The sequence below is a fragment of the Ursus americanus genome, chromosome 24 (assembly GCF_024610735.1).
Source record: "Ursus americanus isolate L20-20 chromosome 24, mUrsAme1.1.p, whole genome shotgun sequence".
Lineage (NCBI taxonomy): Eukaryota > Metazoa > Chordata > Mammalia > Carnivora > Ursidae > Ursus > Ursus americanus.
The window spans coordinates 30,561,548-30,576,555 of record NC_142150.1 but is presented as its reverse complement, the minus strand read 5'-3'; the positions used below and the strand labels follow the sequence as shown (position 1 = coordinate 30,576,555).

At 41.5% G+C, this 15,008-nt stretch overlaps 1 protein-coding gene across 11 annotated transcripts in view; it reads left to right on the top strand.

Annotated features, from left to right (window-relative positions):
• Positions 1-15,008, top strand: part of AMBRA1 (autophagy and beclin 1 regulator 1) — a 164,477-nt gene that overhangs the window by 73,624 nt on the left and 75,845 nt on the right. For all 11 annotated transcript variants that reach the window (XM_045808699.2, XM_045808697.2, XM_045808695.2 and 8 more), the window contains 2 exons: positions 3,797-3,877; positions 4,291-4,391. In XM_045808699.2, the coding sequence (XP_045664655.1) occupies positions 3,797-3,877; positions 4,291-4,391 (182 nt within the window). The remainder of the gene's footprint in view (positions 1-3,796; positions 3,878-4,290; positions 4,392-15,008) is intronic.

The window sequence follows — 15,008 nt, the reverse complement described above, 5'->3', positions numbered from 1 at the left end:
CGTCCCTAAGGTGAACGGTCTGTCTGGGTCTGCCTTTACCCCTGTCCATCTGGTAGATAGCCTCTGGTGCACTCACAGTCAGTCTCCGCCTCACTCACGTGGCCTCGTCCGGCCTGTGCAGCCTCGCCTCACACTGATCTTCTGTCAGCACTGAAGTGAGTGGCAGAGTCTGTGCGGCTTTGTAAATGCAGCATTATTTTAAGTACTTTTAAGTTAAGTCCTTTGCCGTTTTCTTGGAACTCTTAGCACTCCTCCCTGTCCCCCTCTCCCGTTTCCCATCCCTGCTGCAGATGTGCTATGCACTGAAATTGGTTTCCTCGGCCGAACTCCTTACTTCTGAATCCTCCTTTCTTTCTAGACTACAGAATCTAGGGTCATGAGTTGTTCTTTTCACCTCTAGTTCACTTGGAGCCTTGCCTTTAGTCAGGGATTTTTGTGATCAGTACTAATGCGCAGAGCCTTTATCCCTCCTCTTGCCTCCCTTGTCCTGCGGTTAAACATTCTGGCCTTTGCCACCTTTCCCATTCCTGTTTTCAGGGTTTTTCCTGGAACAGTGTTTGAGCTGTTTTCTCCTAGATGTTCTTTGTTGTTCTCTCCTCTCACTGTGTGTTCACCACGTTCCACAGTTTTCTAATGGTTCTGAGGCCCGTGCTCTTATTCCTCTCCTTCTGTGCTAGAGTTCTCAATGCTTTTAATTTGAAGTCTTCTCTACATTTTATTGAGATGCCATTTAGCTCCTACTTCTCCATCATTTGTCAGGATGTTAAGCTGTGGACCAGCAGATAGATCTCCTCTCATATATAATGTCTTTCATGTTGCCAAATGTGACCATCAGTCTGAGACTTTGTTTGTGTCTGAGCCAGCTGATCTCATTTTATTTTCCTATATATCCTGCAGTAATTTCTGAATACTATAAAGCCATTATCTCTGGCCATGTTTTGTGTCCCACCCCCCCCTTTTTCAAATGGAAGGAGCAACTGAATCAGAAAGGAGTTGATTGGGTATGCTTGGATGGCTCAGTCGGTTAAGCATATGACTCTTGATTTAGGCTCAGGTCATGATCTCAGGGTCATGAGATCAAGCCCTGAGTTGGGCTCTGTGCTGAGTGTAGAGCCTGCTGAAGATTCTCTCTCTTCCTCTCTCCTACCCCACCCCTGCTTGTGCACTCTCTCTCTCAAAAAAAAAAAGAAAAAAGAAAAAAGGAAGGAAGGAGTTGTTGGGTTTTAATAACAATGAAAAGAGGCTTGTGAGTTATGTTGAAGGAGCCCAGATTTCCCCCAGCCCTGATGTGTTTGTCCATTTTTCTAAATTGTCTCCCTGTGTCCTTTCACCAAGCCCTGTGCCATCTTTGAGCGCTGGCAACTGCTGATCAGTGTGGTCTAGTGCACTGGCTTCTCCTTCCCTGCTCTTCAGCCCTGCTGACACCAGATAGAGTACTGTTTGTTGTCCAGGGGGAGAGGGATCTTTGGACTTTGCAGAAGCCAGTTGTCAGCTCCACAGTGTGACTGATTTGGGAAGGCCAGTTCTCTCTCAGAGCTATGGAGGAAGCACTCGCATTTATCCCGTGGTACTCCTTTCTCTGATTTAGTTTCTGACCTTTTTGAGACTTAGGACCCTTTTTAACTTCAAAGTGTTTTCCAACTTTACTCATGGTAATTATACTTTTAGTGCCCATTGATAAGTAAAATATGCTGTTATGAAACGCTATCAAGAATTCATTTGTACTTTTTTTTAAAGATCTAATTATTTGAGAGAGAGAGTGAACACGAGTGAGCTTTGGGGACGGGTAGAGGGAGAGGGAGACAGAGAATACGGGAATCTCAAGCAGACTCCCCACTGAGCTGGGAGCCTGACTCTGGGCTTGAGCTCACGACCTTGAGATCATGACCTGAGCTGCAATCAAGAGTTGGACACTCAACTGACTGAGCCACCCAGGCGCCCCTCATTTGTACTTTAAAGTTAATTGGTACTTTGATCAAAATTTGAAGCTACATATATTTGAAAAATAATAATATGCTTAATTTGAGAACTGTCTTACTTGTTTGATATTCACCTTTTCCTGTATGCATGGGGCTGGACTCCCCAGAGCTGTAGTCTACTGGTCAGGAACTTCTGATTTCATTGTTTTTTTAAATAATCTTTTTACTTTCCATATGGTCTCTCCTCTCTCTCTCTCTCTCTCTCTCTCTCTCTCTCTCTCTGTGTGTTTCTCTCTCTCTGTCTCTCAAATTGCCTCTCCCTTCATCTGTAGAGTTTCAAGACAAGGGGATATGATATGTTAAGGAAAAGAGTAGTATGCCTTCTCTTTTGGGAAAATAAAGAGCAAGTACTGACTTTTGATGGATCAGCTTCCAATATCTCTGATATTGATTTCTTTGTTAATGCTCAGCATCCAATCCCACCAAGATACAAAAACCTTCCTAGGCTTTCATTTCTGGCTTGTAAAGCTCCCAGTGGTCCATTTGAAAACTAAAGTATTGTCTTAACTTTGGTTCCAGGGCCAGTTCAAAGATGGTCTCATTAAGTTGAAGATAATCCAAAGGGAGAATTCAGCAAAAATACCAAATCAAGCTTTCAGAGGTTCATTTATTTTGTAGAGTTGGTTAAGCAGCTAATTAACTGCACTGTCCCGCCGGTGCCCTTTGGCTTTTTGTTCCTTTGATGTATTAGAAACTAAGCCACGTGAAGTCCCTGTCTTCTTGTAGGAGGCAGTGAAGTATAGTGGAAAGAGCTAGGGCTTCAGAATCAGATAGATATGCCTTAAATCCTGCCTCAGCCACTTACTAGTTGTGTGATCTTGGGCATTTGCCTTTCTGGTCCTTAGTTTCCATATCTGTAAAACAAAGCTGCTGATACCTCATGGGATAGTTAGAAGGATTAAATAGGAAACATATTAATAATCTTTATATTAGAACTTAATAGATATTTAATAAATGATGGTTATTACTCTTGCTTTGACAGACCATAAAGAAAACACCTAAACTTTTTTCTTTTTACTCAAATGCTTGGGATTGCATTGTCTAATACTCTTCATCCTTGCCAATTTTGCAGTCTCTAAAAAAGGGAGACTGCCTGGTCTTTTTCTTGTGTTGTTTTTGTTTCACTTTTCATGAGTGATTTTTTTTTTCCACGTCAAAGACCTAAACAGTCTCATTTAGAGATAACCATTTGCTGAATGAAATTGATGGGGGAATTTTTTTCTTCCTTCAGGATTCCCCAAAGCCAAAGTTTCTCTGTATCTTTCAATCTAAAAAGAGAAGTTTATATATTTCCATTCCAGGTCCCTTGGAAGATCCAAACTTGACTCCAGTTTCAGATGCTGCAGGGTTCAGAGATCACCTTAACTCATGAAAAATCATCCTCCTTGTTACTGAACCATCAGAAAATGCTCATAAGGTGCCTGGGTGGCTCAGTTGGTGAAGCGTCTGCCTTCGGCTCAGGTCATGATCCCAGGGCTCTGGGATCGAGTCCTGCATCAGGCTCTCGCTCAGTGGGGAGCCTGCTTCTCCCTCTCCCTCTGCTGCTCCCTCTGCTTGTGCTCTCTCTCTCTGTCAAATAAATAAATAAAATCTTAAAAAAAAGAAAGAAAGAAAATGCTCATAAATCTTTTAGTTGAGGTACTCCAGAAATGTAGTATATTAATGTGCCATCCAAATTAGTAAGTAACCGGATGACTAACTTCTCTGGGATATTCACCTCAGTGTAGAAATTTTATTTGGGGGATGTTTGTCTTTTGGGCTGATGGCTGGTTCTGCTTTAGTGACTCTCTTATATGTAGTCTTTTTGTTTTCTCCAGGGACAATGGTGACAGATCCAGGCACCGAGCTCCACGCAATGCCCGGATGTCTGCACCTTCACTTGGACGCTTCGTTCCAAGGTAAGAACTAGGTAGTCAGCCTTTATGAGAGCCTGGAATTTCGTTTTTAAACCTACTTTCTGGACTTTGGATTCCATATCTGGAATTATTTCCTAGTGAGCCTGTAATCCAGCCCTGCCACCTAAAGACTTGACAGGAGCTGATTGGCCACAATGAAGAGAGATCGAAAAGTGGCCTGGGGAGTATCCTATTCAAGATTAGAAACCCTGCGAAACTGCAGAAGAAAGATCAGGAAGGAGATACAAGTCTGTGGAAAGCCAAATTCTAGGAATTTTTACAATGTCCTGGGCTTCTGTGGATTCCTGAGTTTAGTGGATCCCTTAGCCTTGATTGTTGGGGGTTGGCGGATAGTATATCTCGTTTGTTTTTAGGTAGTCTTTCATAGATTTTTCATATGTGGTTCCTTCTTGTAGGCGTTTCTTGCTGCCTGAGTACTTGCCTTATGCGGGGATTTTTCATGAACGTGGACAGCCTGGCTTGGCTACTCACTCTTCTGTTAACAGGGTCCTGGCAGGTAAGGAAATGTTTCTTTGGATTTTGAAAAGTTGAATGGGCAGAGAGCCAGATAAAGGTTTCCCCTCCTTTACCTATGTTGATGTGGTGATATCTTGGCATCTGGCTGAAAACTCTGTTTTGAGGTCTTGTACCCAGTTCCTTACTTCAAGTCAGGAAACTAGAATGGAGCAAAGCTGTTTATCTCACCCATTCCCACTTCCTTCAAACATCCTTTTCTTTTTTTTAATTGTTTAAACTCTTTGTTTCTTAATCCAGCAATTAGATTCTAGCTATGCTTTTAATTGAATGATAAAGGTGTCTTGTTCATGTTTTGGTTGGTGAGATACTCATGAACCAGATCCTATGATTTAATTAGGAGCTTAATGCACACCTCTTCAACCCTTCGCTCATCTGCCAGTAGATGGAGTTTCCAGGCAATGTGGAATCTTCCAGGGAAGGAGGAGGAGGAGAAAGACCCGTAGGGCTCGCTTAGAAACCTCAGAAACAGAAAATGGGGTGGACAGGCCCAGCTGAGGCAGTTTTTATGGTGGCTGAATTGCTTAGTGACCAATGTTTTTGGCCTAAGCTACATGGTGTGACCAGGCTTTCAGATGCGGTATGTGCTGCTGCTTCTGGGCAGTGTCTAGAGAAAGAAACAAAGCAGAATTCTGGTTTTTATCTGACAAAGGTTATTTCCCCATCACATTCTTTCCTCTGCTTCCCCCTCACCTCCATGCCAACCTCTAAATTTATGTATGTGAAGGCATAAGAGGTATAAAAATCAGTCCACATTTAGGTGTGTCTTTAGTAAGCATCTATTAAAAATTTCTTAAAGAAATTATGTTTCGGAAAATCTGGGCCATGTGGTGGTTAAAGGTAGGAAGGGATCTGGGTGAGGCAGTAACACTGTCAGCCTGGGAGAATGTGATTTCTAACCAAGCTGTCATGACAGCTGGAAGGCCACAGGGTCTCTGGCCTCCCCTAGGTAGGACTATCTTTACTCAGTGTCAAGGCCTAGAAGACCTAGAGACCTCAGTGGTTTCTCTGCTAGCCACCAGACTCTTTGTCGGCCCAGCTTTGGCGGGGGAGCAGACTACATCTGGTCCCCTGACAACCTTGTCTGAGGGCCTCTGGCCCTAGTGGGTAAACAGACACCATGCCTTGGTGCCTCTCCATCCATGCTTGGTCTTTATGTATGGCTTGGCTGATGGCATGTGGAAGCTCCTCACTGGCAGATAATCACTTGCTGCCAGGCAATACTACAGAGCTCTTCTCCACCCTTTGTTCCAGACATTTGCTTCCATCACCCCACACAGCACCTCCTCTTCCTCTACTGCTAGAAAAATCTCTGTTTCCTTGAGAAATTCCTTGGGAATAGCTCTATGTTTATTTCTTCCTTAGATTTAAGAACTCGACTGCCATTTCCTGTTTGCTACTTTATGCCCAGAGGTCTGACCCCCAAATGGCCCACTTTCACTTATGGATACTTTTGAATATAGGGGTTGTGTTCCAGAAGGCAGTTGTTAACAGATGTGAGCTCTACTGAGAAAAGTTCTCTAACAAAGAATGCAAAGTATCTCAAGGGGAGGGAAATCTAGATTCTCAGGAACCTCACTCTTGAATTAGATTAGCAGATGGTTTCCATTCACAGTTAAACCAGTTTCTTCTGTTTTCTCAAGATACATGTTACAGAGAACCTATTGGTCTTTTCATAAAGGCCCTCATCATTTATAGATACAGGTTTTCTCTGCTGTCCAAAAGTGGAGTGTTCCTACAAAACCTCTTGCAAGCCAAAATGACACAAAGCGAAGAAGCAATTACCATTAATTTATATGGAAAATTTTTTTAGTATACCCAAACCCCAAAAATAACCTCTCTTAGACTTTTCTGATACCTTAGGACACATATTGCTTGCACAAAATAAATTGAGATAAAGCACGGACGTGCTCACATACACAGTTCAAAGCTATGGCAGCTTGATGCTCAGAGCGCACGCTGCCTCTGTAACAGCTCACTGTAAAGCAAACGCTGAACGCTATTTTCACTTTTCACCTTTCTTCATAAGAGTGAAAATCCTCTTCAGATTTCCTTCAGTTAGCGAAAACAAGGTACTAATGTAGGTCTTTTGTAAAAGTAAAGTGGTGTAACACAAACTTTCAAGAAGTGGGGGAGGGTGCCTGTGTTTGGATGTCCCTCCAGATTCTCTTGATAGCTGTATTACTTTTATTCGTCTCTTGAGAAAATTCCAAGAATAATGGCTACAACCAAAAAAAAAAAAAAAAAGCCTAACATTTATTGAGCACTTGCTGTATACTAGAGAGTATTTTAAATGCTTTTCCAGTTACATTTCATTTCTTTCTTGCAATAATCCTGCTATTACCTAATTAACAGTGGAGGAAACTAAAGCCCAGAAGGCTAACTTGCCCAGAGTGATACAGCTAGAAGTTGAGGAGCCAGAACTGAACCAGGCAGTGGGACGCCAAAGCTTCTTAGTCTGCCTCCCTACAGTTATTTTAAAGGACAAAGCATCAAAATAGCATGCTTCTTCTAGGACCTTGATCTAGAAGAAGATAAGAGCTCCCAGGGAACTTGGCTGATTTCCAGGGTTTTTCTTAATTTCATTAATTCCTCTGTTTTATGTATGTATGTATGTATGTATTTTTTATTATTTTTTAAAAAGATTTTTATTTGTCAGAGAGAGAGGGATCGAGCACACAAGCAGAGGAAGCGGCAGGCAGAGGGAGAATAGGCTCCCTGCTGAGCAAGGAGCTCCATGTGGCACTGTATCCCAGGACCCTGGGATCATGAGCTGAACCAAAGGCAAACGCTTAACCGACTGAGCCATCCAGGCACCCCTAATTCCTCTGTTTTAAGTGATTTCTAGACATACATAGCCTTTTATGACCCAGTGGTGCTTGCTGAGGAAAATCATTATGTAGTAGCCCTTTTTTTGAGCCTTCTAGCCCTCATGGATGCAGATTTTTGCTTTTTATTAAACTTACTGTGATCATGTAATAGAGTTCCTGTAATAACGGCTCTTGGAGTGAAAGACAAATTAGCCTGTTAGCAGTAAGCACTCCCAGTTTTCCTGGAAAGGCAGTTTCATTGTGTGATTGGAATGAGGTGGTGATGGTCTCAAAACAATTATAGTCAACAGGTACTTATTCTGTAGCTATGTGGCAGGCACTGTTCTAGGCTACCAAAGTGAGTAAGATGCATGATTCCTGTCCTCCTATAGCTCAAAGTCTAGATGTTTGACCATACTTCAATCTGGCTGTTTGGTTCTTAGCTCCAAACATAAAGCCAAACCCTTTGTTTTTTGTTTCTTTTTTTAAATATATAAATATATATATATATATAAATATATATATATAAAATATATGTAAATATATTTAAAATAAAGATTTTATTTATTTATTTATTTGAGAGCGAGAGAGAGAAAGCATGAGCAGAGAGAGGGGCAGAGGGAGAAGCAGGCTCTTTCCCCACTGAGCAAGGAGCTCGATGCAGGGCTCGATCCCAGGACCCAGGGATCATGACCTGAGCCAAAGGCAGATGCTTAACCAACTGAGCCACCTAGGTGCCCCAAAGCTAAACACTTTGAAAGGTGAATTCCTTTTTGCAGGGGTGAAGTATACACACACCTGCAGTTTTTGGAGTTGTGACCAGTACTATGGTGGCAAATGAGTCTCCAGTGGACCGTAGCCAAAGCCATTCAGAGTCATCAACAAAAAATGGATTTGCAGAAAATTAAGATCCATTCTGCCCACTTCCTCCCACATGAGCATGAGAGTGATAATAGAAAACAGAAGCTACTACAGAGAAGTGTTTTGATTGCTAATTTTCATCTCTTCCTCTTTATCTTGGGCCTTCCCCACAATTCTGTAGGTTCCTGGTAGTCTCTAGGCACCCATCAACCCATGCCATGCCCCTTCTTTAACAACACAAATTCTGAACCTATAAAGAAATGTAAGTAAATTTAAAGCTACTGCATCTCTACCAGGTATATTTCTGAGGAAACACACACAAGCCTGGGGAGCTCCCCCTGCTGACTTTTTACTAGACAGCTCTAGCTCTGTGCAGTAACAGCCACTGATAATAAAGGACATAAAGTTAATGACTGCCTACTATAAGCCACGTGCTATCCTAAGTGCTTTCGCATATATTACCGCCTATAATCACTAATGGCAATCCTGTGAAGTAGATCGCGCATTTCCATTCTACAGGCAAGAAAACTGACATTCAGAGAAGTTAGGTCACTTGCCCAATATAACACAGTGAGAGGCAGACCTAGAACTTTAAAGCAGGTCTGTCTGCCTGACTCATAATCTTCTGTGCCGTGTTTTGCCTGAGTTCAAGTAGGGGGTATCTGCCAAAAGGTTGGTAAGCTTACAATATTTTTCTGCATGTTTGAGGCCTAATAAAAGTGAAATGAGAAGCCTTGGCATTTGACATCTTCCTGGTAATTACTAGAAGAACAAAAAACTTCTGAGGGATAGAGACCTGGGTAATGTAGGGTATTAGTTATATGTAATGCCTAATCTTTTTGACTTTCATCCTAATGAGCATCTGTTCCCAGCAGATGTGGGCCTAATGTACTTAATTTAGTGTTTTGATTAAAATCAATGGCAAGTGTCAGGATTTTCTTGCTCCTTGCCACAGGTCATTGGGGCCTGGTTGAGTGTCCTGGGCTATAGATGGCTTTGTGCCCAGTCATCCTAATTTTTCTCTTATGATTTCTTCTTTGACCCACTAGATGTTTAGGAGTATGTTCTTCAGTTTTCCCATGTTTGTGAATTTCCCAAATTTCCTTCTGTTGTTGGTTTCTTATTTAATGTCACTATGGTGTATGATTTCAGTTATCTTAAATTTATTGAAACTTGTTTTATGGCTTAGCACATGGTCTGTCCTGGTGAATGTTACCTGTGTGCTTGAGAAGAATGTGTATTCTGTTATTGTTGCATGTAGTGTGCTGTAGATGTTGGGGAGATCTACTTGGTTGATGGTGTTTTCAAGTTTTGCATACCCTTGCTAATTTTTGGTCTAGCTGTCCTATCCTTTGTTAAGAGTGAGGTATTGAAACTTCCAGTTATTATTGCTGAATTGTGTATTTCTCCCGTTAGTTTTGTCAGGTTTTGCCTTATATATTTTGAGACCTTGTTGTTAGGTACATATGTTTTTGTAGTTGTTATGCCTTCCAGATGAATTCAGCTTTTATCATTATAAAATGTCTCTAGCAATAGTGTCCTTAAATCTAGTTTTTCTTATATTAGTATAGCTACTCCAGCTCTTTTACAGCTGTTGATTGTGTGATATATATTTTTTCCATCCTTTTAATTTTTAACCTGTTTATTTCTTTGAATCTAAAGTAGGTCTCTTATAGAAAGCATATACAGGGGCGCCTCGGTGGCACAGCGGCTAAGCGTCTGCCTTCGGCTCAGGGCGTGATCCCGGAGTTCTGGGATCGAGCCCCACGTCAGGCTCTTCCTCTATGAGCCTGCTTCTTCCTCTCCCACTCCCCCTGCTTGTGTTCCCTCTCTCGCTGGCTGTCTCTCTCTCTGTCGAATAAATAAAATCTTTAAAAAAAAAAAAAAAAAAAGAAAGCATATACAGTTGACCTTTGAACAATGCAGGGGTTGAGGGCACCAACCCCCATGTAGTTGAAAATCTGTGTATGACTTTTTACACCCCAAAAACATAGCTACTAATAGCCTACTGTTGACAAGAAGCTTTACCAATTATATAAACAGTCAATTAGCACATTATTTTGTGTATTGTAAGTATTATATACTGTATTCTTACAAGCCAGAGAAAAGAAAATGTTATTTAGTAAATCATAAGGAAGAGAAAATGCATTTGTAGTACTGTATTATATTTATCCAAAAAGCCACATCTTAAATGGACCTGTGCAGTTCAAACCTGTGTTGCTGATTTTTGTTTTTTATCCAGCCTGACGGTCTCTGTCTTTGCATTATTTAGTTCATTCATATTTAATGTTGTTGATATAGTTGGATTTTGTGTGTCATTTTGCTATTTCTTTTCTGTATTTCTAATGTCTTTTTTGTTCCTGTATTTCTCCTTTGCTGACTTCTTTTATATTAAGTGGATATCTTTTAATGTACCATTTTAATCTCTTTATTGATTTTTAAACTATCTTTTATCAGGATCTACTTCAGACTTATACAGACTTAATTCTGGTAGGATACAGAAACTTCGCTACACTATAATTCTATTCCCTTCTCTCTCCTTTGTGCTATTATTGTGCAGTGTTAGAATAATTGCTTTATGTAATCTCATGTCCCAGGCATCCTTCTGTTTATTGCCTGTTGTGGGTAAGACAGAGCTACCTCTTTTGTAAGACTTTACTTTTCTTTTCCTTGTTAACTTTATTTTTGGTTGTCTTTTGCCTCTCTTAGATGTTCCCCATTTCCCTGGTACCTTAGAAAATTACTTTCAGGAGGCCTGTCTGGTCTAGCTTGGCTTTATAGGTAGGCATCTGGGGCCCTGGGCTTGTTGACTTTCAGGAATTAGTCTGATTTCTCAACCTGATATCATAGCTCTCTAATACAACAAATTGCCTAATCTATTAGATCTTTTCTTGAATTGGCAAATCTGGGAAGGATGAACAGTATGTGTGAATATGGTTGAGGGCCATCATGGTATACTTAAATGAGTATGAACATAAATGAATAATACTTCTGGTGTTGGACTGTTTATCTCCATGGCTGGACCCTTTATCTCCATGGCTGGACCCTTTATCTCCGTGTCCTGTACCTCTCTGGTACCTAGTAGCCAGGCAAATAAAGTGAGTGACACATTCCAACTCAACATCAATTAAGATGGTTGTTTATAAACCCCAGATAAATGGACAATTAGTAGTGGCGGTACTAGCTGGTGCTCCTTTAATAATTAACCCAATTACCTTTCATTCTGCTCCAGTGATGAAAGTGAAGGCGATAAGGGGCTGGCTTGGTTGCCTGGGAAACAGAGAAGTAAATGCAACACTCCTTCCAGAGAACCCAGCCTTCCCAGACGGATACCTTATAGCACCCAGGACTTTTACTTACTTGGTGTCCTCTGGTCACTGGAGCATTGGGGTCCTCTCTACCCCAGCCTTTTATTGCATCTCCTTACACTGCTAGTGAGAAGTGTGCTTATTGAGAACCGGGGTCTTAGTTTCTAAGCTGAATTGCCTGTGCTGCTTCAGGCTTTTCCAGGGGAAAATACTGGGCTTTGCCAATGAACTTTCCTATACCTTTTATATTATGTGACTAAGTTTTTCTGTGCCTCTTTCTCTCCCCCAGGAAATTTCCTCTTGATCTTTCCCCACCTGTGCCCTTTCTGTACTGTCATTTTGAAGTAAGTGTATATAGTGCTTCTCTAAATGCTTAGCATTTTCCAGGGCACTTTGGTTCTTATGAAAGAATTAAATGGTTCTGCCCTTAGGGAGTTGACAGTCTAGCCAGGGAGTGGCCTGATTTTCTATTTTGTTTTGGCCCTGCTACTAAAAATTTAATAATTCCCCTGGGACTTTAACTGCCAATTCTGATAGATTAGGTAAGGAGGATGCAGTTCAAACACCATGTGGCCTAAGGATTTATGTCTTTTGGTACAGTTTGAAGAAACTCTGACTGTGTCCCCATTTTTCTTTTGAATGGGTCTGTGAGATTGAGTAAGTGGGAGTTTGGGAAGGATAGCTGCCATTTATAGTATATAGTCTGCTTGGTAGGCAGTATAGCAAAATGTTTGAGTTTGGACTCCAGAGCCAGGCTATCTAGGTTCAAATATTCATTCTGCTATTTCCTAGCAGTGTGGTCTTGGTTAATTTATTTTACGTTTTGGGGGCCTCAGTTTCTTCATCTGTAAAATGGGCATAAGAATAGTTCTTAGTTTATAGGATTGTTTCAAGGATTGGATTAGTTAAATGAGTGCAATTAAATGAATGAAACACTTAGAATTGTATTTTTTGGTACACAACTATTCAGTAGGTGTTAGCGATTATCATTATTGTGATTTTTATTATAAATTTTGGAGACCAGTATGAGTTAGAGCTATGCCAGTCTCCTCATTGATTATAACCTTGCTGATCTCTCACTGTTCTGTGTTCTCCCCAAATGGTGCTCTTCTTGGGTCCCAAGCAGGACTTTTTCCCCTTCTGCTGTGGTCAGTGAGTTGAAAAGTGTGGACCTTTTGTTCTGTGGCACCAACAGTTGGTAACTTGAGAGTCCTTGAGTTGATAATTTGACAGTCTAGTGTGTCATCTGTTACCTGTAGTCCTGTCCCTCAAGCAGGGAAGAATAGAAGAGTCACAAAATTTGCATAACAGACTATTATCTGCCCCCCCCACCGCCCCCACATCAGGACTTGTGTTGATAAAATGAGCATCTGCTCAGCAGACCGAATGTTTGCTTCTGTGTACCCATGACAACATGGGATTCTCAGAGTGTAGTTCCTGGACCAGTTCCATCATTACCTGGAAAAGTGTTATAAATGCAAATTCTTGGGCCCTACCCCAGACTCACTGAATTGGAAACTCTGGTTGTAGGCCCCAGGAATTTGTGTTTTAAAGAGTCTTGTAGGTGATCATGATGTACTTTAAAATTTGAGAACTCACTAGGCTAGGGACTGATGCAGAGACAGAGGCATGGGAAGAGGTGAAGTGGTAATACCAGAAACCCAAGATACATTAGTGCTGGTGAGACCCTGTTGTATAACTGTGCTTCATCTGGAGCTGTTAATAATGCGAAGAATGAATGAATTCTTAAATACATACAGAGTAGTCAGCTGGTATATCAGCCATTTTGATTTGGTGAGCGTTTATTGAACTTCTGTTGTTTATATGGTACCGTGTTAGGTATCCAGATGCACAAGACATGATCTCTGCCCTCTAAAGCTTACCACCTACTAAGTTGGTATTATGCTAAATGCTAGACTAGGAGTATAAACAGAAAGCTGGCTGTGGGAGCTCAGTTCCTTACAGTATTTCTGCAGCAGAAAGTGAGAGGAATTGACCTATAACCTCTCTCCCAACTTCTTAACCAGTTTTCCACCTGTTCCTCTTCCTTCTCCCAAAAAGAGAAATGTTAGCGTCAGCATACCTGGATTGAGACCCCACTGTTTACGTGTACTTTAAGCTCTCTATATTCTGGGACTTCCCTAGATGTAGAGTGCTCTCAAAGTTTAAGTCCTGTGGTTGTGTACTCCTTAGAAATACTAGTCATTTTGAAGGTGCCAACCAAAGACGGGCTCTGATTTTAAGTACTCACTGTAATGCCAGAACCTTTACTTCTCTCTTCTTAGGTTATGGTTGGTTTGTGCTTTGACATGTTTTACAACCCCTCAAAACAAATGATACAATATAGAAATCTACAGAGGAGATGTGAGGAAAGAAAAGGCTAAAATGTGAGGTCAAAGCCCATATTTTCTAGTGGAAGCAGTAGCCAGACACTCTCCACTTTATTTAAGATTAGAGATCTTCTACAGGCCCTGGAAAGACTTGGAACAATCCTTTTGCTGTCCCATCTACTTCATCAGTTTTACCCACATGGTCAGTATAAATGCTGGAAGCTAATAAACCACGCTAACCTTCCACCTCCTTCTTTTTAAAACTCTGAGCTCACATAAGCTTTTCTTTCTCTTTTTATGAGCTCAAGCAGCCTCATTTATTCCAAACTGGCTGGAAATGCCATGGAAGCTGGCAGACAGCACCTCTCACCCTCTTTACCAAAGTAGAGCCAACCTGTGGGTGTTAATTTCCTTTCTTGAACAACTGCTGATCCACAAGGCCAACTCTTCCCCAGGGTCCTTGTGCCACTCGACCGGAAGCCGAGAGCAAGCACGGGTGTCTTGGTATAAGCCATGATGTGGAAAGAGGCACCTGCAGGTGGGTGACCAGGGACCTTTTGGAGTGTGGAGACTCCCTGGAGGTGTTTCTTTTGGCCAGGAGTTAATTTTCACCCCAGAGCCAGATAGTTATCCTGTGATCACAGTTTTTCATTATTACAGGGCTATGAAGATTGGTCCCTGGGTATGTGCTAAGCCCAGTTCACTGCAGCTATATGCACCATGCAGAAGGGGCCCAGCTTCACTCCTGTTGTTTTGAGCAGCGGGACTATATTCTCTGGGAATGCCTGCCTGGCCATAAACTCATGATTTTTTACTCTTGAGGCTTATGACTGGTGAAGCACATGCCGGAAGTGTTTCTTCCTAAGCAGAGAATGTAACTAGTCTAGGCTACAAAGGAACAGAGGGAAAGATGAACAGGAGGCAAAAGGTCAAAGTTCCCAGTGGGAACAAGGGTATTGTTCAGGAAGGTGAGGTATACTTTAAGCATGAGAGGGGGATATATCACTTATTTTCATAAATATATCTGACTAGGAAGGTAAATGTTCTCCAGAATCTGCTGTATTGCCAGTGACTGCTTTTGGTAGTACCTACTAGTTTTTTCAACAAGATTCTACCACAGTCTTTTTAATATAGTTTCCCTTGGACTGGTAACCTACATGAAAAGACTGACATGGAAATATATGCACAGTGTCTCCCGCCTATTAAAGTTTTCCCTGGGCAAATATGCTAGCTATAGCAGCACTGAAAATTGTCCAGCGTTACCCTGCATGCTGAACTGGCAAAAGGGTTG